Source organism: Mesitornis unicolor, unplaced genomic scaffold (assembly GCF_000695765.1).
Source record: "Mesitornis unicolor isolate BGI_N332 unplaced genomic scaffold, ASM69576v1 scaffold34514, whole genome shotgun sequence".
Taxonomy (NCBI): Eukaryota; Metazoa; Chordata; class Aves; order Mesitornithiformes; family Mesitornithidae; genus Mesitornis; species Mesitornis unicolor.
This window is the reverse complement of record NW_010179989.1, coordinates 1-26167: the sequence shown is the minus strand read 5'-3', so window position 1 is coordinate 26167 and position 26167 is coordinate 1. Positions and strand designations below refer to the sequence as shown.

At 36.8% G+C, this 26167-nt stretch overlaps 1 protein-coding gene across 1 annotated transcript; it reads left to right on the top strand.

Annotated features, from left to right (window-relative positions):
- Positions 1-1542: 1542 nt before the first annotated feature.
- Positions 1543-26067, top strand: DHX29 (DEAH (Asp-Glu-Ala-His) box polypeptide 29; the record flags this gene model as incomplete). The annotated part of the gene is made up of 27 exons (XM_010182971.1): positions 1543-1616; positions 2480-2593; positions 3134-3263; positions 3645-3784; positions 4404-4526; positions 4969-5095; positions 6025-6186; positions 6777-6942; positions 8013-8136; positions 8525-9121; positions 9830-9973; positions 10067-10243; positions 10817-10963; positions 11391-11535; positions 11750-11870; positions 12805-12889; positions 13518-13606; positions 14184-14312; positions 15278-15353; positions 16038-16262; positions 17183-17319; positions 17944-18037; positions 18778-19080; positions 19209-19340; positions 22250-22346; positions 23096-23143; positions 25937-26067. Coding segments are annotated over 27 exons (4037 nt in total), but the record flags the coding sequence as incomplete, so codon positions are not given.
- Between the last annotated feature and the right edge of the window lie 100 nt (positions 26068-26167).

Here is a 26167-nt window from a genome sequence, read left to right as displayed (position 1 = left end):
CAGCGGAGCTTGGCGTTACGGGAAAAGGCCTGCTGAAAGGTTGGGCGTTACGGAGCGTCTGGAGGGTCACCTTAAATCCCTCCGACACGGGGTTGATCAGGCCTGGCTTTGATTTGTCTCACTTTCTCAGGTGTCCCTGAACAGATAAGCCTTGTCGGCATCGATGTTTTGAGTTAGTTACAAAAAGTCTGTTATTAGATTATTGACAGTTCTTGTGGAGCAAGAGTTAGCATGGCATTTTCCCAGTATCAAGTTTCTTTTATAGATGTTAATTCCATATGTGCTCAAAAACAATGTAATACATGTTTGGGATATTTTTGTGTGTGTCATGAAAAAGTCCAGGGCTGGAGGTACTCCAGCAGTGTTGGATGAACAGAGTGATGACTGTTATGGGTGCAGCCTGAAAAACTCGTATTCTGCAGCACTGTGAGATGTCTGTTTCCAATAAAACAGCTTTACCAGAAGTAGCTCAGATACCTTACAACATCAGTAACAGCTTGTGTTGCAAACTGTAAGCAAATTGTGTAATGGCCAGGCCATCTGAGATTTCAACTTGTTAACACAAAATCTTGTAATCCATAAACTTAATCTTCCTGAACCTATTAATGTATTCTGTTTTTAAAAATTCAGGCTCTGTTAAGTGTATTTCTAGTCACTCCTGCTTCTCCAACACCATGGTGCTCAGTCCTCTTCAGAAACTATCCTGCTTGTTTCCCAGGTTGTCTACTGTGGTGAAAAATAAGTCAGTGTAAGTGAAAAGTAAATTAGTATATTCTAAACACTGAGTAGTTACACAGCCTACTAGTAAGTGCCAGTAATTAGCTTGTGAGTTCTAACTGCTCTTTGGAGCTCCTGACCAGAGGTGACCGCTCTTTTTCTGAAATACTTTTACCTACACCCAGTCCGGATCTAAAAATGAGAAGGCCAGAGCCCTCTCCTAGAAAGTAGTCAAAAGCAGGTACCTAAGTAAGAGTAGGTCAGACATGCCAGTGATACTTCTATAGGGTACTCTTACATCCTCCACCAGTTGTGACTTAGAGTCTTCCTGAGCCAGATGCAATGTTTTATCAATGCTTTCCCAGATTGATTGATTTCTTTAGTATATAGCTGTTCTGTCTACCCTTGTATTTAGGTAAACATCCAGTATCCACAGCTGTAGTGACAAAAAGTTCTGTTATGTAGCTATGCAATTTGTATTAAAAAAAGCTCAGCAGTCTTGTTTTGAACTTGCAATTAGCTTCTCGGTTTGCCATTCTTTATTCCAATGTTGAGAGAGAGCAGTCAATCCCGTTTCCTCTCATTGTGCCACCTGGAATTTCATATTTTGTTTGCTAGGAGTCATACCCTTCTTTACATTTCCTTGTTCAAGTGCCTTTCTGTATGGTGGATTATTTTTGTTGTTGTTATATACTTGCATGTTTCTGGCAATTTAGTGTAATATTCGCTTGCACTAACCTGTGTTATGTTGTGTCTGCTTTAGCTTCTGTAAACAATGTTTTCTTTGTTCTGCTCATGTAATTGAGCATTATTTTTAATTTGCAGGTCCAAAAACTTACAGTTTTGGTTCAGCAACAGATTCCAGTGCTGCTACAAATCTAGATAAATCTGTTCTTAAGGTGAGTATCTTCTTTAGGTAAAAGAACTTTGGTTTTTGTAGTACTCTATTAGATGAGTAAATATTTTCTCAGCTGTTCTTCACTATTACTGCTATGCAAGTAAACTGCATTTATGTATTAGACATTGGTTGTCTTGAGCTTGATGTTTTTGGAATTTCAAGTGTGCTTTAAGAAACAGGGGTAAACTGACATGGCAGGAAATGTCTAAGTACATAAGAAGTGTTATATTTTATTCAGGGCAATTGAGAGTTATGTTTGGGCTACTGTTCTGCACATGGATTTTTTGTCCTGTCAAAGGAAGAATACAGATTTTATGCAACAACCTGAGTAGCAATAAAAGCTTGGTTCATGTTTTAGAAATGTTAAAAATACTAAAATTATTATTTTAATTATATTTTTAAGCCAGTGTTGTGGTTTAGCCTCAGCCATCAATAAGTACAGCACAGCTACATGTAGGATGGAGAGTGCCACAGATTGTATCTTGATGACCAAATTATTTTATACCAGTTCTTGTAAGCAGAAGAGAAAGGCTTTGTTCTCTGGTAGAATTTTTTTTATTATTATTATTTCCTCACAGTATTTCCCTTGACATATGAAGTTTCCTTGAAGATGTAAATTAGCCTTCCCTGTAATAAGGAATGAACTCTTCTGTTTCTAGTAAAGGTGTTTAGCTTGCAAAAGTAAAAAGAAAAAAAAAAAGGTCCCCTTCATGAGAAATGTTTATTGCACTTATAGAAAGCTGGAGTATTTGGGATTTGGATGGCAGAGAGATTTCTGCATTCTTTTCTTAGCTGTGAAGAGCATTGATAAGTCATACAAATTTGTAATGTTTTGCTTTATATCAGCTAACTTTCTCTGTGCAGGTTATGATAAATGGTAATTTGGAGAAGAGGATTATTGATGTAATCAATGACCATAAAAAACAAAATGAAGACAAAGGAATGATTTCCAAAAGGCTTACTGCTAAGAAACTGCAGGTAGCGTTTAAAGTGTTGTTCTCTGACCACTGTTTATTTAGAATAAACAGTTTTCTTTATTTTAATTCATATAATGTAGTACAGGCCAGTGTAGCATGCTTTCCAGCAGTTACATTAATGATTAGTCAGTAATATCTACAAGTATGCTTACTAGCAAAGGTATGTCTTTATGCATTCAATAATTAAAATTGGAGCCTTCAGACAGAATAGAGGAAGAGAATTTAATCTGAATGTTTTGTTTCCTGAATTTTTTGTTGCACAAAGCTGGAAAATTGTAGATTTACCTTTCTAAGTAGAAAATATGTTCTGTATAGAGGCTGGAATGTAGATTTATTTATATATATGCATACATATTTACAGTAAAATTATTATAAGTTCTGTATACAAAACAGGATTTTCTGTTTAGCCTTCCAGTATATTAATTTATGCTGTTTACTTCCATTTAATGCCAGTTATCTGACATGTGAGAAATAGGAGTTTACATGCCTATATTAGATTGCTAGATGAAATACTAAGATTTTCTAACTTTTTTATTTATAGAATGTATACATGGCTTTGCAAAGATTCTCTTTTAAGACTGAGCACATTGAGGAAGCAATGAAAAATACGCTTTTACATGGTGGTGATCTTCATTCTGCACTTGATTGGCTTTGTTTAAACCTTCCTGATGGTGAGTACGCAAGACAGAGAATTTACTACAGTTTTTAGCAGAAGAGTGATAGGACCTGGCATGGGAATGCTTTGTAGTAATAATTAATATAATGTTTCACTAAGACTGGTGGTCATCACAGCGTTCCTTTCTTAGATGCGCTGCTCACTGGTTTTGGGATATTTTTAAATGTGTAAAGTCTTGTAGACCTCTTATTCCTACTCTTGGAGTTTTATGGAAGTCCAACAAGCAAATACTGATGTATCTATATGCTAAAGGCAATTTTATTTCAGGCATGCACTTTCTGGTTTATGTTCTTGTAGTTGGCTCCCAACACACTTTAAAAGATTTGTCAGTAATTATTACTGACATATTCTTTAACATGGGTTTTTTATTTTGAAGATGCCTTGCCTGAAGGCTTTAGCCAGCAGTTTGAAGAACAGCAACAGAAACCTAGAGCAAAATTTTGTTCTCCTGTGTCACAGCGTGAACCTCCACCTCGCTTAGTAGATAAAAAGAAAGAAAAAGGCCCTGAAACCAAGGTAATCTGAGAAATTCATTCGTATCTGCTGGGTGGAAGAGAGTACAGTGCTTTCTAAAATACAAAATTTGTGTTTCACATCCAACACTGATGTGAAAAACTTCTGAAAATATGATGTACTTAAGAACTGTCACCCACATTATTTTAACTTCAGTTGAATGGTCATTTGAAGGTTTTTTTTTATGTGAAATCTTGAAGTCTTTTTGTGGTTCTTTTTTGTGATAAAACATAGCTTAATTTTCTTCTGTAATGATTCATGTTGTTTGTTTATAGGTGATGCTCTTTACATACTTGTGTGGGCTTAAGTTTGCTTGCATACTTGCAGTGTTCCAATTTCTGTGGTTATTGAATTTTAAACCTAGAAATAAAAAATTTCTTGCAAAAGTATTTGTTTTTTTCTTACAGCAGTTATAATCATTCGGGTGTTAAGATCTATGTAAGTACATATTGAGATGTTTCCCTTGGTTGGAGAAGTTTACTCCATGGGTTTTTGTGGTATTTATGTCATATGACATAGTTTATATGTAAAATCTTAAGCAGTAGCTCCTAAATACTTACAGAGAAAATCATTGGTGTTTTCAGTGTTATCATTACTTCTACTTTTCCATTGGTCTTCCTAGGAGACAAATGTGGAGAAAGAGAAAGAAGTGAGTATGAAGGAATGGATCTTGCGATACGCTGAGCAACAGAGTGATGAAGAGAACGAGTCTCTGAAAGAGACAGATGAAGAAAAGTTTGACCCAGTAAGACAGAATAACACTTCATGGAAGTCTTTCAAAGACTGATATATCTGTCATATCTGCAAGTGGTGGATCTATTTGTTAAAAATTGGGGGTTGAGTACTTTTTAATTATGTTTTTACATTTATACGCTACTGAGGGGAAAATGTGCTTAAACTGCTCCTTTCCTGAGTTGTTTTTCTTTTCCTGTGTTTTTGTACTGTACTTAAAATGCTGAATGCATTATCTTGGAAAGGAGAAATTATTGAAATGCATCTCAATGAGATTAGGAATGTGACTGTCAAATTCTGAGGTGTTCTGACTTAGCTATATAAAAACTAATGATTCCTCTGTTGTGTAAGCTTCGTATAAAGAACAAAACCCCTCGCTTTTTGTATTATGAAGTTCATTTAAAGTGACAACTATACAATATTCAACTTGTAATTAATAATTCTGCTTGAAATAGAATGAGAGGTATATACATCTGGCTGCCAAGCTTTCAGAAGCAAAAGAACAAGCAAGTATCTCCAAGCAAGATAAAGACAAGCAAGGCCAGAAGGTAGCACAGGAGAAAATAAGAAGAATTCAGCAAGGTACAGCTATGCAAATTACCTGTGTTTTATTTTGTGACCTGCATATTTGTTTTGCTAATAGCTCTTGAAACAAATTGAATTTGTTTCATCATCTTTTATGTACTGTATGCAAGCTTTCCTAAATCTGTCCTTTTCATGTGGGTCAAGTTCTAAAAAGCCAGTAATGTTTCACTGCATCTGTTTTTAATTTTTATTAATTTATTAATTATTATTTGATATTAATTCATCCATATGAATTAATGTTAATCAATATGAATTCATATCATATTAATATGAATTCATCAATATTAATTAATATAATTGATCTTTTCACAAAATCACAAATGTTAGGAGTTGGAAGGGACATCGAAAGATCATCCAGTCCAACCCCCCTGCCAGAGCAGGATCACCTAGACTAGATCACACAGGAACACGTCCAGGCAGGCTTTTAATGTCTCCAGAGAAGGAGACTCCACAACCTCTCTGGGCAGCCTGTTCAGTGCTCTGTCACCTTCACAGTGAAAAAGTTTTTCCTCATGTTCGGACTGAACCTCCTATGCTCCAGTTTGCACCCACTGCCCCTTGTCCTGTCATTGGCTGTCACTGAGAAGAGCCTGGCTCCTTCCTCCTGACACTCGCCCTTTACAAATTTATAAACATGAATGAGGTCACCCCTCAGTCTCCTCTTCTCCAAGCTAAAGAGACCCAGCTCCCTCAGCCGCTCCTCAGAAGGGAGATGCTCCACTCCTTCAATCATCTCTGTGGCTCTGCGCTGGACTCTTTCAAGCAATTCCCTGTCCTTCTTGAACTGAGGGGCCCAGAACTGGACACAGTATTCCAAATGCGGTGTCACCAGGGCAGAGTAAAGAGGGAGGGAAGCCTCCCTCGACTTTTCGTTTTGAAGAATGCTCAGCAAATGGTGGGTGTAACTTGTATTCTCTCTTTGACAGAAATGGCAATACTTGAAGAACATCCAGTATTTAATCCAACTACAAAGGTTTCAAACCAGCAACAAAATGAAAAGAAGAAAACTCCCTCATCTCAGCCTCAAGAAACCACTTTGAATTTGAACTTGCTTGAAAAACCTGACGGTGCTGCAAAGGAAGACAAAGGTGTGTTGGAAATCATTTCAGTATGAGCTTGAAGTGTACCACACACTTCCAATATTAATTCTTGTTTTTTCTAGGTTGTATTTTATTGCAGTGCTAAGTCATCAAGCTCTGATTGCAGGTGGACTATCTTGCAGACCAGTCTGACTTTAAAAGATCTGTATTTGTTTTAGCAGATGATACTGAAAGCTATTTTAGCCATACTGTAATGTCTAAAATTTTGATTGATTTTTTTTTTTAATTGTAGGGCCAGTTATTGTTTCCATTGTCACCCTCTTAGCTCCTTTAACTATTTTTATTTTAAACCTTAAAACTGTTACATTATTTTCTAATAACCAAAATTCTGTGAAATTTCTTAAATTATTGGATGATGAAAGATTATAAAAAATTGTAATTAATTTCCTGCCAGATACTTCTGTGGGCAAAGCAGGAATTTCTGTCATATATCAATACCATTGTTACTGCAAAACATCTCAGGAAATACTACTCTCTACCTTTTCTTCAAATGTATTTTTACTAAAAATGTTCTTGGCTATCAAAGGAATGTAAGATAAGTTTTAAGAGACTTAAAATGTGTTTTTCTGCTGCTGTAGTGAAAAAGAAAGAACCACTAGATATAAGAAACTTTGATTATAGTGCTCGAAGCTGGACTGGTAAATCTCCGAAACAATTTTTGATTGACTGGTGCAGGAAGAATTTCCCGAAGAGTCCAAATCCTACTTTTGAAAAGGTTCCAGTTGGAAAATACTGGAAATGTAGGTATGTAATTCCTGTAAACTTTACACTTTCATTTTGGCTCATTTAAAAATATAAATGCTTGCTACTTCTGTCTTGTTATGTTGATCCAGGTTTACATGCATACAGTATATTTAACTTCACAAGGGAAGTATTTCACTCTGGGTAGCTTTGCTAAAGTAATGCTTAGAGTGGACTCTGTTGTAAAAATAAGATTCTAGTGAATGATCCTGTAAGGAAGGGATTGGTTTTTATTTCTCTATGTCTGAATGAAAGGTTCTGAAGTGAACCTGTGAGATATATTTGGACAATTAGCTTCTAGTTGTCTCATTCCAAGTCATTAAGTCATTGGTATTCATATGCTTAAAACCTAAACCCCTTTGGGGAATGTTAAAAATAAAGTGGAAGCTATAAATTTGTATGAAATCTAGCATAAGCTTGTAACCAAAACAGTGCAGTATTAGTGATTTTTTTTTTGAAAGTTTCTTTTTGAAAATGAGTCTATAATACAGTGGATATAAAGCAGAGTATTGCCACATACAAGTGAAGTAGATACGGCATTACAAATGAGTAATGCTTCTTGAAAGAACCATGTAAAAGAACCTGTCTTCTTGCTCAAATTAAAAACTGGTAATATACTGTCTCCCTAAGAATATGAGAAATTGGACTGCTGGTCTGACTGGCATGAATCTGCTAAGCACCTGTTTGCATCTCAGCAGATAATTATCTGTCATCTCATACTATATGAAGTAGTTACAAGCACACAAAGAAGTACTTAGTCCTTCTTCCAAAGCAACTAACCTCAGCGGTGATCTGTATGTGTATAAAAATTTCTGCTTTGAAAGAAATGAGGAAATTTGGTAAGAGAAAAAAAAATTGATCACAAATTCACTGCTGAAATCTGCTGCTGAAAATTTTCTGCTATTTAGTTAAACTTTATCAGCTGTTTCTGTTTACAGAATACTATTAACAAGTTTATTTAGCTTAGTTTCTCAGTTTGAATTTCACTTGTACATTTTAAAGAAAAACAATAACAGGTGTGCTATTTATATAGGTAACAAAAATTAAGAGAAATGCCTGTATTTGTCTTTAAGGGTCAGGATTACCAAATCGTCAGATGATGTAATGACAATGTGTCCTACAATCGTAACAGAAGATAGTATGCAAGCACAACATCTGGCTGCTACTTTGTCACTCTATCATTTAACCAAAGGACAAGTAAGATTTTCACAGATACTGCTGTTCTTAGCCTGGAATCTCTGTCTGTACTTGTTTCTTTTAGTATCTGTAGTTAAATTCTAAAAACAGTTTAATGAAATGCTTCCGAGTCTTTGCTTGTGTCATTTGCTTTTATCTTTTGCATACAAGGAGGACATTTTTGGTAGCAAAACTGTTCTATCAGTGTTGTGAAGAATGAAAGCCAGTTGAAAATATTAAGTGTATTGTTGACATTTAAAGTACCGTTTTCATAGTTTCTGTATTTAGAAAGAGCTCCATATTTCATGTTTTGTTTTTTCTTTTGACACTCAAATTCACATTTACAAAGCTTTAGTGGTATTACTAAGCAGTACATAAAATAGGGTTTTTTTGCTTTTTCCACTTGAAGTCAGTTCATCAGTTGCTGCCTCCTACCTATCGAGATGTCTGGCTAGAATGGAGGGATATTGAAAAGAAAAAGGAAGAAGAAAACAAGATAGAAACCAACAAACCTCGTGATAACTTTATTGCTAGATTATTAAACAAACTCAAACAACAGCAACAACTACAATCCAAAAACCAACCAAAAGTATCTGAGGGTCCTGAAGATTCCTGGGAAAACTTAATTTCTGATGAGGACTTCAGCAGTCTCTCCCTTGAGGCTTCAGAGGCAGATAATTTGGAACCTTCAAGGATTTTGTTCAAAAAGCTGCAAAGTTCCTCCAAATACCAGAAGCTTCTGAAAGAGAGGCAAGAGTTACCTGTTTTTAAGTACAGATACTCAATTGTAGAAACTCTGAAAAAACATCGAGTAGTTGTTGTGGCTGGTGAAACAGGCAGTGGGAAGAGTACCCAGGTGCCCCATTTCTTGTTAGAAGACTTGTTGCTAGATGAAGGATCAAATAAATGTAATATTGTCTGCACACAACCCCGAAGAATCTCAGCCGTGAGTCTGGCGACCAGGGTTTGTGAAGAGCTAGGCTGCGAATCAGGACCGGGAGGAAAGGTAAGATGCATCTGAATTACTTTTTCTAGTCTTGATCAAATACAGGGGGCTGTGTTGTGCCCCCTGTGAAAACAAAGTGAAAACAAATAATTGGATATTCTTTTCTCTGGAAAAGGGCTTCTTGCTGTGTCAGCTGTTTCTTTCAAAATTGTCACCTTTCAGCCTCTAGGTGTCAGTATACGATTTCAAAAATCTTTAGAGGGTGGTTTCATAATGGGGATGATTAAACATTAGATCAGATTGCCCAGATTCTGTGGCATCTCTGCCATTAGGGATGGAGAAAATTACCCTGGCTAAGGCTCTACCCAATCCCCTCTGTCCTTAAGTGAGGCCCTGCTTTCAGAGGGGCACCTTCCAACATAAGGTACTCTGTTATTTGAAGCAAACCAAGGTTGTGTATGTTTTATAGTAGTCTATTTGTGCAGAAATGCTTTTGTTCGAGGACTGCAAAGAAGCCTGAAAAGAACACTGAGTTTACCAGCTCTTTGCTACTCTGGAGTAACTGAGTTGTAAATTCTTTGGGTATTTTCCCTTTCTTAACGAAGGAAAGTACATGTATGGAAAAACTGTGGTACTCATTCACCATACTACTTAATTAGCAACTTGTGCAATGTCTGAATCTAACAGTCCTTAAATTCACTTTGTTTTGAATGTCTTTAGCTTGTATATTATGAAGTTACTTCTGTATTTTTAATATATTTTTAAAAGAATTCCCTGTGCGGCTATCAAATTCGTATGGAATCAAGAACAGGAGAAGCCACGAGACTACTGTACTGCACAACAGGTGTCCTGCTTCGGAAACTCCAAGAAGATGGTCTTCTTTCAAGTATATCTCATGTCATTGTAGATGAGGTTAGCAGATCTTACTGTTCTGCAGAAACTATAATTATTCTGGGCCTTGACTTGTACTAAAGCCTTACTATAGATATCTTTTCCTAATTCTAGGTACATGAAAGAAGTGTTCAGTCTGATTTCTTGCTAGTTATTCTCAAGGAGATCTTGCATAAACGTTCAGACCTGCATCTGATTTTAATGAGTGCTACTGTAGACAGTGAGAAGTTTTCTACCTTTTTCTCACACTGTCCTGTTTTAAGGATCTCGGGTAGAAGTTACCCTGTTGAGGTAGGTAAATGCTTGATTAGGCAAGACACTTTGTATGCATGTACACAGTGCTTGCCCAGATAGAGTCTACAGGAAATACATAATTTTTTTTCTTACTAAAAATAAATATCTTAATGTCTGTTTCAAGGACTTTTAACCCTTTTCCTTTCTGAAAATATAAAATATCTTCAATACTTTGAAATACAGGATTGTACTATTTTTTCCTGATGGTTTTATTATTGATTAAAATCAGTTCATTAGTGGCACATTGATTTTTCGCTATTTAACCTAGGCAGAAAGCATTAAAGAATTCCCCACACCCCTCCATGCAGCTTTGTCATTACACACTTACATGTGTTACTCATGTATGTTATATAGGCTATGGTAAAGGTGATGTTAGTGATTATGTGGGGAGGCCCATTAACAAACTTATAGTAGCTCAAAGTTTAGGTTTTCAAAAATCTTAAATACAAGGATGAAATTTGCAAGATCTATTAAAAGGGAATCAGCTTTTATATTTAAGCTTTAAAAGAACAAAAAGGTGCTGATTATTTTTTACATGCCTTGTATTTCTTCTGTGAATTTTCACTGAAGGTTTTCCATGTTGAAGATGTAGTTGAAGCAACTGGCTATATTCTGGAGAAAGACTCAGAATATTGTCAGAAGTTCTTGGAGGAGGAGGAGGAGGAGGAAGTAACAATAAATATTACTAGCAAAGGAGGAGGCACTACAAAGTATCAGGTAAAACAGTAATTTCTAATCTTGGTTTGGAAATTTTGGTTTTTGTTGTTTTATCATTTTAATTCCTCTTATTAAATGGTCTTAGATTGTGTAATATAAAAACAGCCTCAATGGTACTCCTACAGTGGTAACCAAATACTTATTAATGCTGCACCCTTATGTTTGTCTCTCCAGCTGCTTTATAGCTGTCTTGATATTGCGATGTTTGACATTCAGTTCTCTTGTGTAGATTCCCATCCATAAGCAGCATCAAAGGAAAGCATTTAAGTGTTTTCTCTCAAATAATTTTGTTGGGAAGTTAGTAAATTAAATGTCTCAATCTTTGTTTTAAGAAATCTAAATCAATAGAATGACACATTGACCTTCTGCTTTCTTACCTTCTAAAATACAGAATAAGATTTTTTTTTTCCCTGCTTATGTCTTTTAGGAACATCTCCCAATCCAGTCTGGATCTGGTATTGATTTGGCTCCTTACTATGCGAAGTATAGCAGTCATACACAGCAAGCTATCTTCTATATGAACCCTTACAAGATCAACCTTGAACTTATTTTGGAGTTGCTTGCATACTTAGGTATGGTCTGCTTCTTAAGAAGTTTGTATACTTGGGGTTGTCCTTTGGACTTACTTTCCAGTTCTTTCTACTGATAATGAAGTATTTAACTACATTCTTATATGAAACATCCTAAAAAACATATTTACCACAGCACCCAGAATTAGTTCCTGTTCTCAAGTGAAACCGTTTACATATGAATGTTTAACTATGTGCCCGTACTGTAACTTTCCAGATAGAAGTCCCCAGTTCAAGAATGTTGAGGGTGCTGTGCTGATCTTTTTACCAGGCCTTGCCCATATCCAACAGCTGTATGATGCCATTTCAACTGACAGAAGATTTAATTTGCGTGACAGGTAATGCAGATATTTCCTAGAAAGTTAATAGATTACCTTAATGGCTATGTTTGGGTTTTAAAGTCTGCTGTTCTTGAAAAGGGAAGGTGAGAGTCATACCTCTGAGCTGTTTATGCTGCAAATATAATTTTATTACCTAAAAAATGATAAAAGCAAAAATAACAGGTGCTTATGAATTGTACAGTAATGACTTTTTTTTCTTTCAGTTTTATTTTTCAACAAACCTACTTAATCACAAAGCACTTGACTACTTCTTTTCCACTTCTTAGGGTATGGAAGCTGCCATAGCTGGGATATAGCTTTCTGTGGCTTACTGTTTACATGGAAGTGATTACTTCCTGAGAAGAGATCCAGAGACAGTAATCTACTGAGATAAATTGGCATATGGTTGTAGTGACCGATAGGTTTGAAATTTATTTTGTGGGTAACAAAGTTAGGAACATGATGATGTAAAAAGAATATATGACATCAAATTCTAAAGATTCATAGATGAACTGAGATGTCAAGGTCTAGAAGAGAAGGAAAGTACAGAACTCTGCGGCGCTCTCATCTCTGAAGGCCTTTATTACTTAGGCTGAAAGTTACACGTGTTTATAGTTCTGTGCAAAGTTTCAATAGTGGTCATTGTCTTGGAGCACAATGTAAAGAAGTCTGGTTCATGAACACTTAGTTCCCTTTTTGCTAGGCTATTGACATAAGTTAACTTAGAGTTCTCCAGCAGTAGAATTTCTCCACATTATTGCCAAATACAACAGCCCTGTGAACTAATGTTATAATTTCTTGATATTGTAATAATACACTGAAGCAGATTTTCATACCTAATCATACAGAATTTTACTCTTTCAGGTGTCCATTCTATTTGCTTTCTCCAAACTGTGTTTACTGTACCTTAATTTGATAAGTGTGTATTGATCAGTGTAATTTCTTGTTTTAGACACAGGCTGATAGCTTTGCATTCTGTTCTTTCAACTCAAGATCAAGCAGCTGCATTTACAATACCTCCTCTTGGTATTAGAAAGGTATGATGTATTTCAAAAGGCAAAGTTCACCACTGAAAGGAGAAACTTCTGTGGGTGCAACTCTGAATTGTTTTAAAATCAAATCATACAGAATTACCCAGTAACCAGTTGTTCCTGGAACTTTCTCATTTCAGAGACATAATTCTTCTAATTTGGTGCTCTGTAACAGATAGAAGCTAACTTGCTATGAAAACCTTGACAATAATCAGACAAATTTTAAATCTAATATTTTTCAAAGTGCTTCTTTAATTATTCCTTTCCTGTATTTCAGCTAATTTTGAACCAGTAGCTATAGCTTTTATTTAGAAAAAGAGTATTTTACTTACTGCCAAACTGTTTAATTAAAAGTTGACCAATTTTTGCAGATACTACCTGCTAATTTTGATGAATTATAAAACAAAAAGTGAATGTGAAATTCGCACTTAATTTTTGATTCCTCAATAATAGGGGAAGACTACACTGTTTTGCAAGTCATGTAGCTTTTAATGTTTTGTCAGACTATTTAAGGAAACATTTCTGAGTAAAAAACTTTAACCAAACTTATTCTATAATATTGATCAAAAGGGATGAAAGCTGTTAGACAGACATTCCATAATTCTTTTATTTATATTATGTTACTTCTTTTCAGATTGTTTTGGCAACCAATATAGCAGAGACAGGTATTACGATACCAGATGTTGTTTTTGTAATTGATACTGGGAGAACAAAGGAAAACAGGTGAGAGTGATTTTCATCAGTCATACTGTGATTACTGTAAATATTTGGGTCCTAGTACTGCAAGAATTTTGTGGTATCCTTGTTAAACTATAGTTCTGGACAAAAAAAAAATTGTGCTGAGCTCATTGAACAACTTGCAGTTTAGGTACAAGTTTGGGATGACTCATTGGATTTTCAAATGGTGTAAAGAACAACAAAGAGTTGTTCATAGACATGGAGAATCATAATTCTAGTTTAAAAATAAAGACAATTCTTATTATACTATTTCTGTTTTTAGAAGTTATGTTTTGTCCATTTTAAATGTGAAAAACCCTGTAGAATGTGTTAGAACAATTCTGAATTGCCAGGGAGATGGAGTAATACACTAGGTCTCTTTCTCACACTTTCATTAGTGAGTTGTATCCAAGGTTATGTGATGTACAGTTTCCCCCAGGTATGCTAATTTTTCAAGGCTAAATATAGTATTTTCAAATAACTACTATTTAGCTGTATTATGAATACACTGATATTTAAGTAAAGTATACGTTAAAATTTTCATTCTGAAATCTGAGTGGATACATGGTTTGTGATTTTTAAGGTATCACGAAAGTAGTCAGATGAGCTCCTTGGAGGAGACCTTTGTTAGTAAAGCTAGTGCTCTGCAACGACAAGGAAGAGCTGGGCGTGTTAGGGATGGATTCTGCTTCCGAATGTACACAAGAGAAAGGTACTGTAAACTTAATTAGCAAGACTTTGTAAATCACATAAGTATCTTCATCTTTTTTCTGTGCAACACCAAGAAGTCTTGTTGAAATTCACTAATTACTGCAAACTGGAAAGATTAAACAGTAAAAAAAACAACCAGCCAAAAAAACCAACAACCAAACAACAACAAAAAACCCAACAAACTAAACAAAAACAACAAACAACAACAGCAAACAAACAAAAAAAAAACCAAAACCAAATGAAACATCAATTTGAATGTTGTATGAATAAAGTGTTAGTCTTTTTATTTCACCATTTTAAAAAGTTAATTTTATTCTTAGTACCTCTGTAATGTTACGTGTTTTGAAAAAACAAATCATGATAAAAGGAAAAGTGCAGCACCAAGGAATTGTAAAATATCAGGTTTTAACTATATCTATTACCCTGCATTAAATATACACAAACCTTATATCCTGAACTTTGAAATTTTTATCAGACAAATCTGTAGGTTTCTGAAGTCGTATCTATATGGATAAAAGATGGGGAAAGTATAAAATTATACAGCACTGCAGAATTAGTTTCCGTTACTACAATGGAATAACCTTTTTTACTGCTTGTCTAAAAATCTGAAGAAACTTGCAGCTGAGAAACAGTTAAAGTATTTTGAAATAACAAATGAAGTGTGCCTTGTAGCCACATGCAAAATGTTCAGTTTGAGCTGTGCATTTTAAGAATTTTGTTTTGAAAACCAGGGTCTTACTGCCTTTCTCTCGCTTTCACTAAGTCCCAGTTTTACTATTGTTTTCCTGCACATACCTTAATTCAAAGGATGAACAGTTTACCCATGCATTAAAACACATAGCACTCCCCATCCCTTGCCCCTCAAAAGAAAGTCTGCAAAGAATGAACATGTGAAACCTGAGTTTATAACTTGAATTGAAAGATCAAATGGAATATCTGTGATTCTATGTTTTTATGATGTTACAGGTTTGAAAGTTTCATGGAATATTCTGTTCCAGAAATATTGCGTGTGCCTTTGGAGGAATTATGCCTTCATATTATGGTATGGGTTTGGTTTTACAAGTGTTGACTTCGTTAGCTAAAACTAACGCATGTACCTTAGAAAAAGAATTACACCTTCATGCTATTGTGTGATTTTTTGGCTCTGGAATTACTGACTTTTTTAGCTAAAAAGACTTTCTAGGACAGCCCTAATCCAATGTAGTTAGTGGGGCTTCTCCCAGAAAAGCAGAGGGGAACCCAGTACCTGTGTGTTGTGAAAAATTCAGACCATGCTGCTGAGTGAGAATAGCATAATATAATATTCTAGTTTACTGCAGTGTGACAATTCAAACTTTGTTAAATAGTCTTCAAACTGATTTCTGCTTAGGGAAGCAATTCCATTGCCTCTCTCCCCAAGTAGGATATGCATGGCAAAACTAGCAGACTGGCAAACTAGTGCCAGGTTGAACTGCACCTCATGAGGTTTGAGTCTCCTGCACATCTGTGGCCATTGGTAACATTCTTCACTGATCGGTTATTGTGCCCTACAAAGTCCTTGCAAACAGTGAAGTTTGTTAACATAATGTGGGGTGTGTCTGTGTTCTCAGAACTAACAGGCTGCTTCAGAGAGACAGGAATGTGGGTGTTTGATTGCAAGAACAGCTTTCCAGTTTCTTTTGTAGCTACCATAGAAGTTTGTTATATTAAATGTTCATATTGAAATATATGCCCATTCACTTCACAGAAATGCAGTCTTGGCTCCCCTGAAGATTTCCTTTCCAGAGCATTAGACCCACCTCAGCAGCAAGTAATTGGTAATGCAATGAACCTGTTGAGGAAGATTGGGGCTTGTCAATTAAATGAGCCCAAGCTGACTCCGTTGGGCCAGCACCTTGCAGCCCTTCCTGTCAATGTAAAGATTGGAAAAATGCTTGTATTTGGTGCTATATTTGGCTGCTTGGATCCTGTGGTGAGTTAAAAAATGAAACAAACAAACAGAACCAAACTCAAACCCAACAAACTAACAACACAAATTTAGATATAAATTTTAAAAATTTGTAGAAATTATTAACTCTTTACAATTAATCTGCTGTTTTGCAACATGGTATGTTGAAAGGATGGTGCAAGAAGTTGAAATATTTATTTTAAGTTGAGGGTGCCTGGCCATCATGGAGGGCAATGGTCGTAAGTGTTCTTTATGGCTGGTCTCGATGATCTTAAAGGTCTTTTCCAACCTAAATGATTCTATGATTCTAAACTCCGAGGTACTCTTCACAGGAGGATAGTCAGACTTGGTCTCCAGTTCTGTCTGTTGTGATCCCACGGAGTATGACACATACAGAAAAAGCCCTCTTACATGTGGGTTAGACCAACCTGGATTACCCCACAGTCTGTGTGCCAGGAACATGCTGATGTAAAGTTGCTGCAAATTAATTGATGTGGTAACTTACTATATGAAGACTGTGGCATAGTTTATACTTTTGCCTAATCCATTTAATCTACCCATCCTTCCTCCTAGTGTGTTGTCAGTTGCTGAAAACTGGAAGTTAAAATTATTGTCTCAGTATCTCCTGCTAATGTGATATAATCTAAAGCAGTTGTTTAATCAGACCTTCAGTATCAGGCCTTGCTCTGTCATTTTACAAACTGTTTCATGTGAGTTTTGAGATTTAATATTTTTGTTATATAAGGTGCTATGTAAGTAATGTCTTTAACATAAGTAAGTTCTGAACTCTGTAGGAAACTTTTATGGTGGTAAATTTTCCTTGAGACTTAATAGAAAATAAAAAAGTATCGGTAAATATTACTGTAAAAGATAATTAAAAGTTGTTTCTATGATAAACCTGCATACTTAGGAGTGTTTTACTGTATGTACTTTACTAATTACAGGCAACTCTGGCTGCTGTTATGACAGAAAAATCTCCATTTACTACACCAATTGGTCGAAAAGATGAAGCAGATCTTGCAAAATCATCTCTAGCAATGGCAGTTTCAGACCATATAACAATCTACAATGCTTATCTGGGGTAAATAGTTTTCCTTATAGCTAGATGCAGATAACACCCAAGTAAAGGTTCTGTAAAGAATCCTTAATAAGTGTCTTCTCCTAAATTGCTTGCACCTGATCTTTTTCCTCTTGAGAATAACAAGAAATTGCCAAATACTACAGCACGAAAGGATAGCTTGCATATTATCTTAACCTTTAACTCCTTTTTAACCATGCTTGCACACATACATCCTAGCCTTTAAAGTATTTTTTTTGCTCTTTGTGGTATGCTGACCTGAATAGTTTGTATTTGAGAAAGTACAAAAGTATATGTTATAAAATTACTTTTTTTCATTTTAGAATATTATCACTAAGTCTGAAAAACCAAGCCTGACTTTTGTTTCAACTTTCGGAAGTGTGTAATTTTTGAGAGAAAATTACCTTCTATTTTTGTTAGTACCTGTCAGATTTATGCTACAGGCATGTTCTGTAGAGTGCTCTTAAACAATAATTATTCATCTTCACTAATGCCACTTATTTCTAGTTTTGAATGGAGAATGGTAACCAAAGCACAGTATTGCCTCTTAACTTACTGCCACTTCCCTATTGACTTATGCTTGATGGGATTCCTTTTGCTGTAATAAGACAGGATTGTTTTCCTTAGGTGGAAAAGGGCTCGACAAGAAGGAGGTTATCGTGCTGAAATGACTTATTGCAGAAGAAATTTCCTTAATAGGACTTCACTCTTAACTCTGGAGGTAAACAAAATAATTATGCTCTGCACTAAAAAGATACTTGATAAAATTTCTCTCTGAAGGTGCCATGACTTTTTAAAGTGGTAATATATCACAGTTACCATTTTAGACAAGACAAAACCAAGTGGAATGTTGGGTACTGATGAAATGCACACCCTCAGTCAGGGTAGCTGGAAGGCAGTGTTGGCACTTGAGTTTTGATATGCACACTTTGCTGGAATACATCTCTGTAGTCACTGTCATTGGAGAAGCTAGTCTGTCCTTTTACCAGAGAGTCAGAACTTATAGTCAACATATTTTAATTCATACTCTTGATATCAAAGAACAGGTCTGTTAACAATTAGTTTGAAACAAGAGTCACAAACTTACGTAAGTGGCCTCTTATTTTTGGTGAGATGTTTTAATTGATCTTACTTATGTAAGTTTGGGTGATCGAGCTCTCCCACGCAGAGGGGGATATTTGATGCAAATGTATCTTTTTATTTTAACTATGTGTGAAAGATTTAGTGTTTGCAGTGTATATAGTACCATACATTTAATTATATATTCCAGATAATGTTCTTCTCGTAAAAACAACCAGTATTCCAAAGTGGTTGCAGAAAATATCTCTTGCTAGAAAAAACACTAGCTTTTTTTGCCCCCGTAAAGCATGAATATTTGGGATGGAGCACCATTGTCTGCTGATGAAGCAAAATATGTACCTTTTTAAATTCAGAGTTTTACTAATATCTCACTAATTTCAGGATGTGAAGCAAGAACTCATAAGGGTCGTCAGAGCAGCAGGGTTCGCAGCACCTACAGCACAATGTGGATGCCATGGAAATGGAGCCACACAGTCCCTTTCTCTCCACGAAAGAGCTCTTCTTAAAGCTGTATTGACTGCGGGGCTGTATGACAACGTAGGAAAAATAATATATACAAAGTCTGTGGATATTACAGAGAAGCTGGCTTGCATGGTAGAAACTGCTCAGGGTAAAGCACAAGTGCATCCCTCCTCTGTAAATCGAGACTTACAGACACATGGATGGCTTCTTTATCAGGAGAAGGTAAGTTAAAATAGTGAATATAGCTGATAGCTTGTGGAAAGGTGGAGTTATGCCCCTGATATTAAATAACATGCATCAGTGTAAGGTATATCTGAATGCTTTTAATGCTTGTATTTGTTTATATGCAGGTGAGGTACACTAAGGTGTATTTGAGAGAAACAACTTTAATATCCCCCTTTCCCATTTTGCTTTTTGGTGGGGATATAGAAGTCCAACATCGGGAGCGTCTCCTCACAGTTGATGGCTGGATCCATTTTCAGGTTAGAGTGATGACTACCTTTTGTGGTTCCCTGAGCTTTTGTATTATACAGCTGATGTACAAATTTAATTTAAAACACTATATACATAGGATGAAGACAAGAGGGAAGAGGGGAGGAGAGAATTAAAGGAAATTACGGGAAATTTTATATACATGTAGTGAAATCTTAGCAAATCACACTCAGAAGAATAAGCTTATAATATGCAGCATGTAACAAATCAGTTCCCTCTCCATGAAGAAATTGATGTTCCTTCAGAAAGGTACTGGAAATGGATATAGACTACCAGCTCTATAAAACTAGGTTTACTGAAAGCAGATGAGTGTGTTGTTTTATATTGCCCTTTCCTATAATGTTATACTTATGTAAGTATGTATTTATCTTTAAAGTACTATTTATTTTGCTTTATAGCCTGAACACCACCATCCCCCATATCTTTGAGGTTTTAACCATTTGGCTTGTTTAATTGCGGCTCGTGTTTCATGTTCATAGATGACCTGTGAGATAGTGTCCATGGTTGAATCCACCCCTTGGTCATGAGCTCTTTTATGTGTTGCATCTCTTCCTTGATGTCCTGAAGTGTCATGAGCCCACCGAGCTAAAAGTAGTTCACCTTTATGTTGCCAGTCCAGGTCCGCTTGAGACACTTCAGTCTTTACAGCTTTATGCACCTGATGGTTGTTTCGATGTTGCTCAGTGGCATGACTTTTGGGTACATGAGCATCTACGTGACATACCTTTACAACAAGCTTCTCTAGTCAGGACGCAGTATCTTGCCACAACATGGCAGCCCAGATGGGCTTCCTGCTGCGCTGTCATTTCTTTTTCTTCCATTGATTTAACCATCCCTACAGGTCATGTGCTACCATCCGTAAGTCAGTACAGAGATAAAGCTTGGGCCACTTTTCATATCCATCCAAGTCCAAAGCCAGATGAATGGCTTTCACTTCTGTGACCTGACTTGACTCACCTTCCCCCTCAGTCACTTCTACAACTTGTGTAGGACTCCATGTAGCAGCTTTTCACCTTTGCTGTTTTCCTACAATATGACAAGATCCATCAGTGAGAAAGGCATATTGTTCATCATTATCTGATAATTTATTATATGGTGGGGCCTCTTCAGCTCACGTCACTTTCTTCTCTGGTAGTTTTCCAAAATTTTTGCCTTCTGGACAGTCCATAATTACTTCCAAAATTCCAGGGCAGTTAGGGTTTCCTATTCAAAGTCACTGAGTTTTCAGTGTGACCCATTTTACTCCACGTAGCATCTGTTGCATTTTTTTCCATAATAGCTACTTACTGTACCACAAGCAGTGTACAAATGAAGTAAAGACTGGAATAAGCAGGGAGGGATAAAATGAAAGATTCCTGGAAAAGGCTTCAGCTTTAGATATCCAAATTACTAGTGAGATGATGGCACTGATTTATTCTCTAGACTAGCTGCAGTGCTTGTTGTAGGGGATGAAGAAGCTGAGGTGCTTGTGCTGGGGGCTGAGGCAGCTAAGGTGCTTGCAGTGGGGGTGGAGGGAGTTATGGTGGCTGTGGTGGGGGTGGAGGCAGGCACAGAGCGCCCATGGTGGGGGGCAAGGCCACTACAGTACCTGTGAGAGGGGACAGAGGCAGCTGCAATGCTTATCATGGGGCCCAAGATAAGTCCCGATATGGCATGGAAGAACCCTGGTAAAAACCTAAAAATATGCTGATATTTTTCTCTGAGCAAGACCGCAAACTGGAAAACATTCAAAAGGACTAACAATATGAATGTGATAGTTGAAACATTCTAAGGGGGGTACTTAAAATTCCCTAAAACTGTTGAAATTAGTTTCCAGGGAAAAGAAAGACCACCAGGAAATGTCCCCCTCTGAGCCTGACCACACAAAACAAAAGTATAATTGCACACAAAATCCATGAAACTATTAATGAATTCCAGAGCTGTCTTCTCTATAGTCTGACTGGCCCAGAAAATTGCCAGCAGTCTCCAAAATATAACACCTGTACATAGATGAAGCACATCAAACAGTACAGCCGAGCCGTAACCTTGATCCAGGCTCCAGACTCTAAAACAGCATAAAAAGAACAACACGTGGTACAAAATTCAGTCACGGTAATAAATTTATAACCCAGTGAGACATCATGTTACTGACTAGTAAACTCAAATAATGCATACTTCTAACAAACCCAGTCAAAAGTGTTAAAGCTTCAACCCTCTGAAATTCCCAGATTAAAAGTCTGTGTTTCTCCCAGGTAAGCTATTTGAATTTTGTGCCAAATAAATCACGCTAAGCAGGAAATAAATCACGCTTGAGTGCCGAATTAAAGCAGGTTGGGCACCAATATGAAGTTGCTTTGGGTGCCAAAACTAAACTGCCATGATTTATATAGTTGCTCTATCTTCCAGTGCCTCCTCCCCACCCATTGAGGGATGTTGGGAAAAGGAAAGGAGATACGTGGCTCAAAGTAGAAGTATATTTTATAAAATAATAAACTAATAAAAGTTACAATATGGAATAAAAAGAGTTATACTCAGCCAATACTGGGGAGGAGTAGGCCTCGGGATTAGGACAGTAAACAAGTCCCTCTTGAGATGTCAGCCACAGAAGAAGGAACGGGAGGAAGAGAAAGAGGCAGAGAAGGAGGAAGAAGATCCATCCCTAGCAAACTCCCCAATTTGTAGTGAATGTGACATTGATGGTATAAATAGTATTAATTGGTCAGCCTGGGATGACCTTGGGGTTTACTCCTCTAGGTTTCCACTCCCCCCAGCCTTTGCATCTGTTATGCTTATGTATATGTATCCTGCTTGCGGGAATTCTGTTGTAAACTTTTATTTATATGTAAGGTCTTCTTTTAATCAATGTTTTGGTACACAGTATCAAAGTAATGGAAATGTTTGTCTTCTCTGTTCTTTTTAGGCTCCTGTAAAGATAGCAGTAATTTTTAAACAGCTGAGAGTTCTCATTGAGTCTGTTTTAAAGAAGAAGCTTGAAAATCCAAAAATGTCGCTTGAAGGTAACTTTATTACTGCATTGCTGACATTACTGTTTGTTAAATAGACCTTGTGACAAACCTGAGGAGGCATTGGTACACTGCATCCTCACCCAGCAGAGTTAAAGTGACTTGAATGTCATTCCATTATCTTGAGAGGCATCTAGAAAGTCATTACCAATCTTATATATATTATGTGGCTCATCGCAGGTTTATAAGGATCTGCACAACTGCTGTTTCGAAGCTATCCCTAACAACAACGTTCAAGGTAGTGGTAGTAATGGTGAGGTACGCATCTCAAAACAGAGGGAAGATCGCATGTGATGAAGCTTGGGCATGGATGAATTTTAAGTGTTACACAAGTTGTTTCACAGTTTAGGTTGATGATGGGGAGCCGTATGTTGGTCCCTAAAGTAAGGGATAGAGGAGCACAGTTTAAACTTTGAACACTGGATGTTCAGAGGAATATAGTAGATGAGGAAGAAGGAGAGTTCCTGTATTCTAATGTATCCATAGTTAACCCATCACTTTCTCAGTCCCTCTGGTGAAATACTGAAATGGCCACAACCAGCTCATTGACTGATTTTATAAACTTTCTAATGATGTACTGTGGACATCCCGTTTGCTTTTTGCTTTGCACATGGGAATTGCTTATCTTGCTTTAGAGTCTGGCATAGCCTAAAGCATTAAATTGCTGAGAGCTGGACTTGTTTTCTGATTTTCTTGGGTTTTGGGATTTTAAGCTCACTCTTTTCCACTGTTTTCTTTCCTAGATGACAAGATCTTGCACATCATCAAAGAACTGATAAAAACCGAAAATGGTAACTGAAAACAGAAATCCGTAACAAACCTGAGTTTCAGCAATGGCACTCCAGTGTGAATTGAAACTGTTTAAATGCTTACTGTGATTGATGTGGAAAGACTGCATGATTCTGCATACAATTTACCTTTCTTTGTATCATTTTTAAAGATGAACATTGAATGTGTTTAGCCTTTACAATACATTTGGTGCCCTTTGACTCTACGAATGATGGGTGGAAGCAGTTTCTTTTCAATATAGAAGTGGCTGTGGCAAATTCCTTTTTTTGTTGTTTGTTTAATCTGCTAATCATACCATCCCTGGTGGTGCAGAGAGACTATAGTAATGATTAAAGATGAGGTCCTGAACATCAGTTGAATAGAATTCCATTAGATGTGTGCAAACAGAAGACAAATATTTCTATGAATATGCAGTATTAAAGCAATACATCTTATAGATGTCTTCATTTTTCTGTATGGTTTTCATTAAGAAGTTGCTTAAGAAGATAGCATGGACTGCCATAATCAGGTGCTCACCTGGACAGGTGTACTGACCAGCAGTCCCTCCCCCTCCTCTGCCTTTTCTCACACTTGTTTCTCCCTGTTCACCCTGATCCTTTCCTCTCTATGCTGCTTTAAAAGTTTTGCTGTCCCTTTCCTATGTTAAGTTTTGCACAATCCTGCAGGCCCCCTCAAATCATGATCGTGTTTTTCCCCCTTCATTAGCCAAAGTTCAGGTTGACCTTCTTCAAGGCTATACCAGAACAGTTCCTTTAATGTTCCATCAATCAGTTTCTGAAGCCTTCTCATCTTCATTATTCTCTCTTACCACTTGCTCCTTAGTGTCTGTGTTATCTGTGTGTGTTTCTCTTTTTCTTATTTCTTTTATAATGAATGCTCTTTAACCAGATAACTTAATGAACCAGATGTTCTTACATTCCACCTATCCATAGAATTTAAAATTATAAAGCAAAATTTTAGATGACCTAACTCAGCTTTCAAGAATAAGGAATATTGAGGGGGGGGGAATTTGCCATAAAACAGTTACAGTCAAGTAGGAACTCCATATGTGCAGGCAGAGGCATAGTTAAGAAGATTTTTTTTTTTAATCTGAAAAACATACTATTAACCTCTGTACAGAAAGGGCACAGAAAAATGGAAAATACAGGCAGTTATCTGGTTAGATATTCATAGCAGAACCGTACTGCTGTGCAAGGAGAGAAACATAAGCTGAAAGTAAACCACCTTGTACACTCAATTTTGGAAGAGGCAAGTTCTCCTAATAGTAGTTTGCTAAGAATACTGAGGGAAAAATGATTATGTTACCCTTTATGAATTGTGACAAAGTAGTCATAGTCCTGGTTTGCTAGAAGAGCCAGGAAGTGCTTTTTTTGTTTTAATTACAAGTATTCAGCATTTATGAAAGGAAGCGTTTAAGCACTTACCATAATTTAAGACCTCAGTTTTGCACTCTGAATACTCAGATACATTCTTATTTCTTGTCAGAGGCACAGAAATAAAAACCTGTGAACTACATTCCTTGAAAATAAAGATTGAATCTTCAACCTGAACAATTTCTTAAATTTTGTTCTACTTGAGGTCTTTTTATTTGTATCCTTTGGAAACATGAATTAGAAATAAATTTCTTAGCAGACTAAGACTTCCTTTGAATTTTGTATGTCAGTTGTTGGTTTTAAATGGCTGAATCCTAGTGAAAGTGTTTAATGTCCTTGATTTCTTCTCCTTTAGTTAACTGTGACGAAGAGAGAGGTTTTGCTCCACTTATATGTGGTAATGTTAAAATTCAGTGACATTCTTTGTGTTCCTCAAGCATGGTCTGCTTTGTAATCTTCTCAATAAATAGCTTCTTTCAGTTGTTTTCAAGGGGATATATTGTAATAACTAGGAAAATGCACACTCTCCTGAGTGAGTAACAGTTACCTGTAAAACATGAAACATATTACACTGTGGTGTACAGATAAGCACAGTTACCTTAAAAACAAATAGAAAACAAAGACTACCGTGGCTTTCTACTTCTGCAGTGTCTGAACAACTTTTGTGCCTGTGCTCTTTTAAGTGGATTAATTTCTTTTGTGCAATTTATTTAATAAATACTTCTGTTAACAACTTTGTTACTTTTCTTAAAGCATTTGCTAGACAAAAGGCCAATATCGATGGACCTTTCCCATCACAGTCACAACAAGGCTTTTCAGGGTGTATTTTTTTAAAAGGCATGTCCTACTGGTCTCTGTATCCTCTCGGTATACAGAATTTCCTGCTCCTCCCCTTCAAGCTGCAGAATCCCTGCTTTCTCCTCTCTGTAGCTGCAGGGGTCGTAGACTGCTTGAAGTTCTTTTTTGTTTTCCCATTGACATCTTTCTCATCACTCTACCCAGGAGAGGTTTTCTTTTTCTTTCTACAAGTCTTTCCTGAGCTATGGCAGACTTGATCAATGCATCATGTAGCCAAATCACAGCTAATAAAATAGTGATGTCTGGCCTCAACTCTGCTTCGATATACCAGTGATTGTAGTGCAGGAACATTTTTATTTCCCTTCATTTGGCTGCTTAAAGTAGTCCATGGATGGAAGTGGACCTGAGACCTGAACCTGCCAGAGACCTCCTGCATGTGCAGCAAATTTGTGCTCTGTTTCACAGTGACATGAAAGTATTCCTTCTGCAGAGCAATCTGTAGCTGTTTGAAGCTCACTGGGTTCTGAGTTAAAATGCTAGGAGCTGGAGAGACGTTTATTTTAGCAGTGGGAAAATGGAAGATGCAGACGTTTCAGCTGGCTTGGTTCAGGCTTTGTCGTGCAGGTTTTACGGTACTTGCCCGGTTCGCTCTCCAAGCCCTTCCAGAGCTCAGGGTCTGTGCCCGGCAATCCTACGGCAATGCCACCAGCGCCCTCCTACCTGATGGAAAGCGCTACCCAGAGCCAGAGATTTCGGTAAGTCGGCTCCTTTTGGGCCCAGTTGTGCGTTTTATTTTGAAGACGGCGCTCCCGACAGTGCCTGGCCGGCCTCCCATTGGCGGGCGGGGCGTGAGGG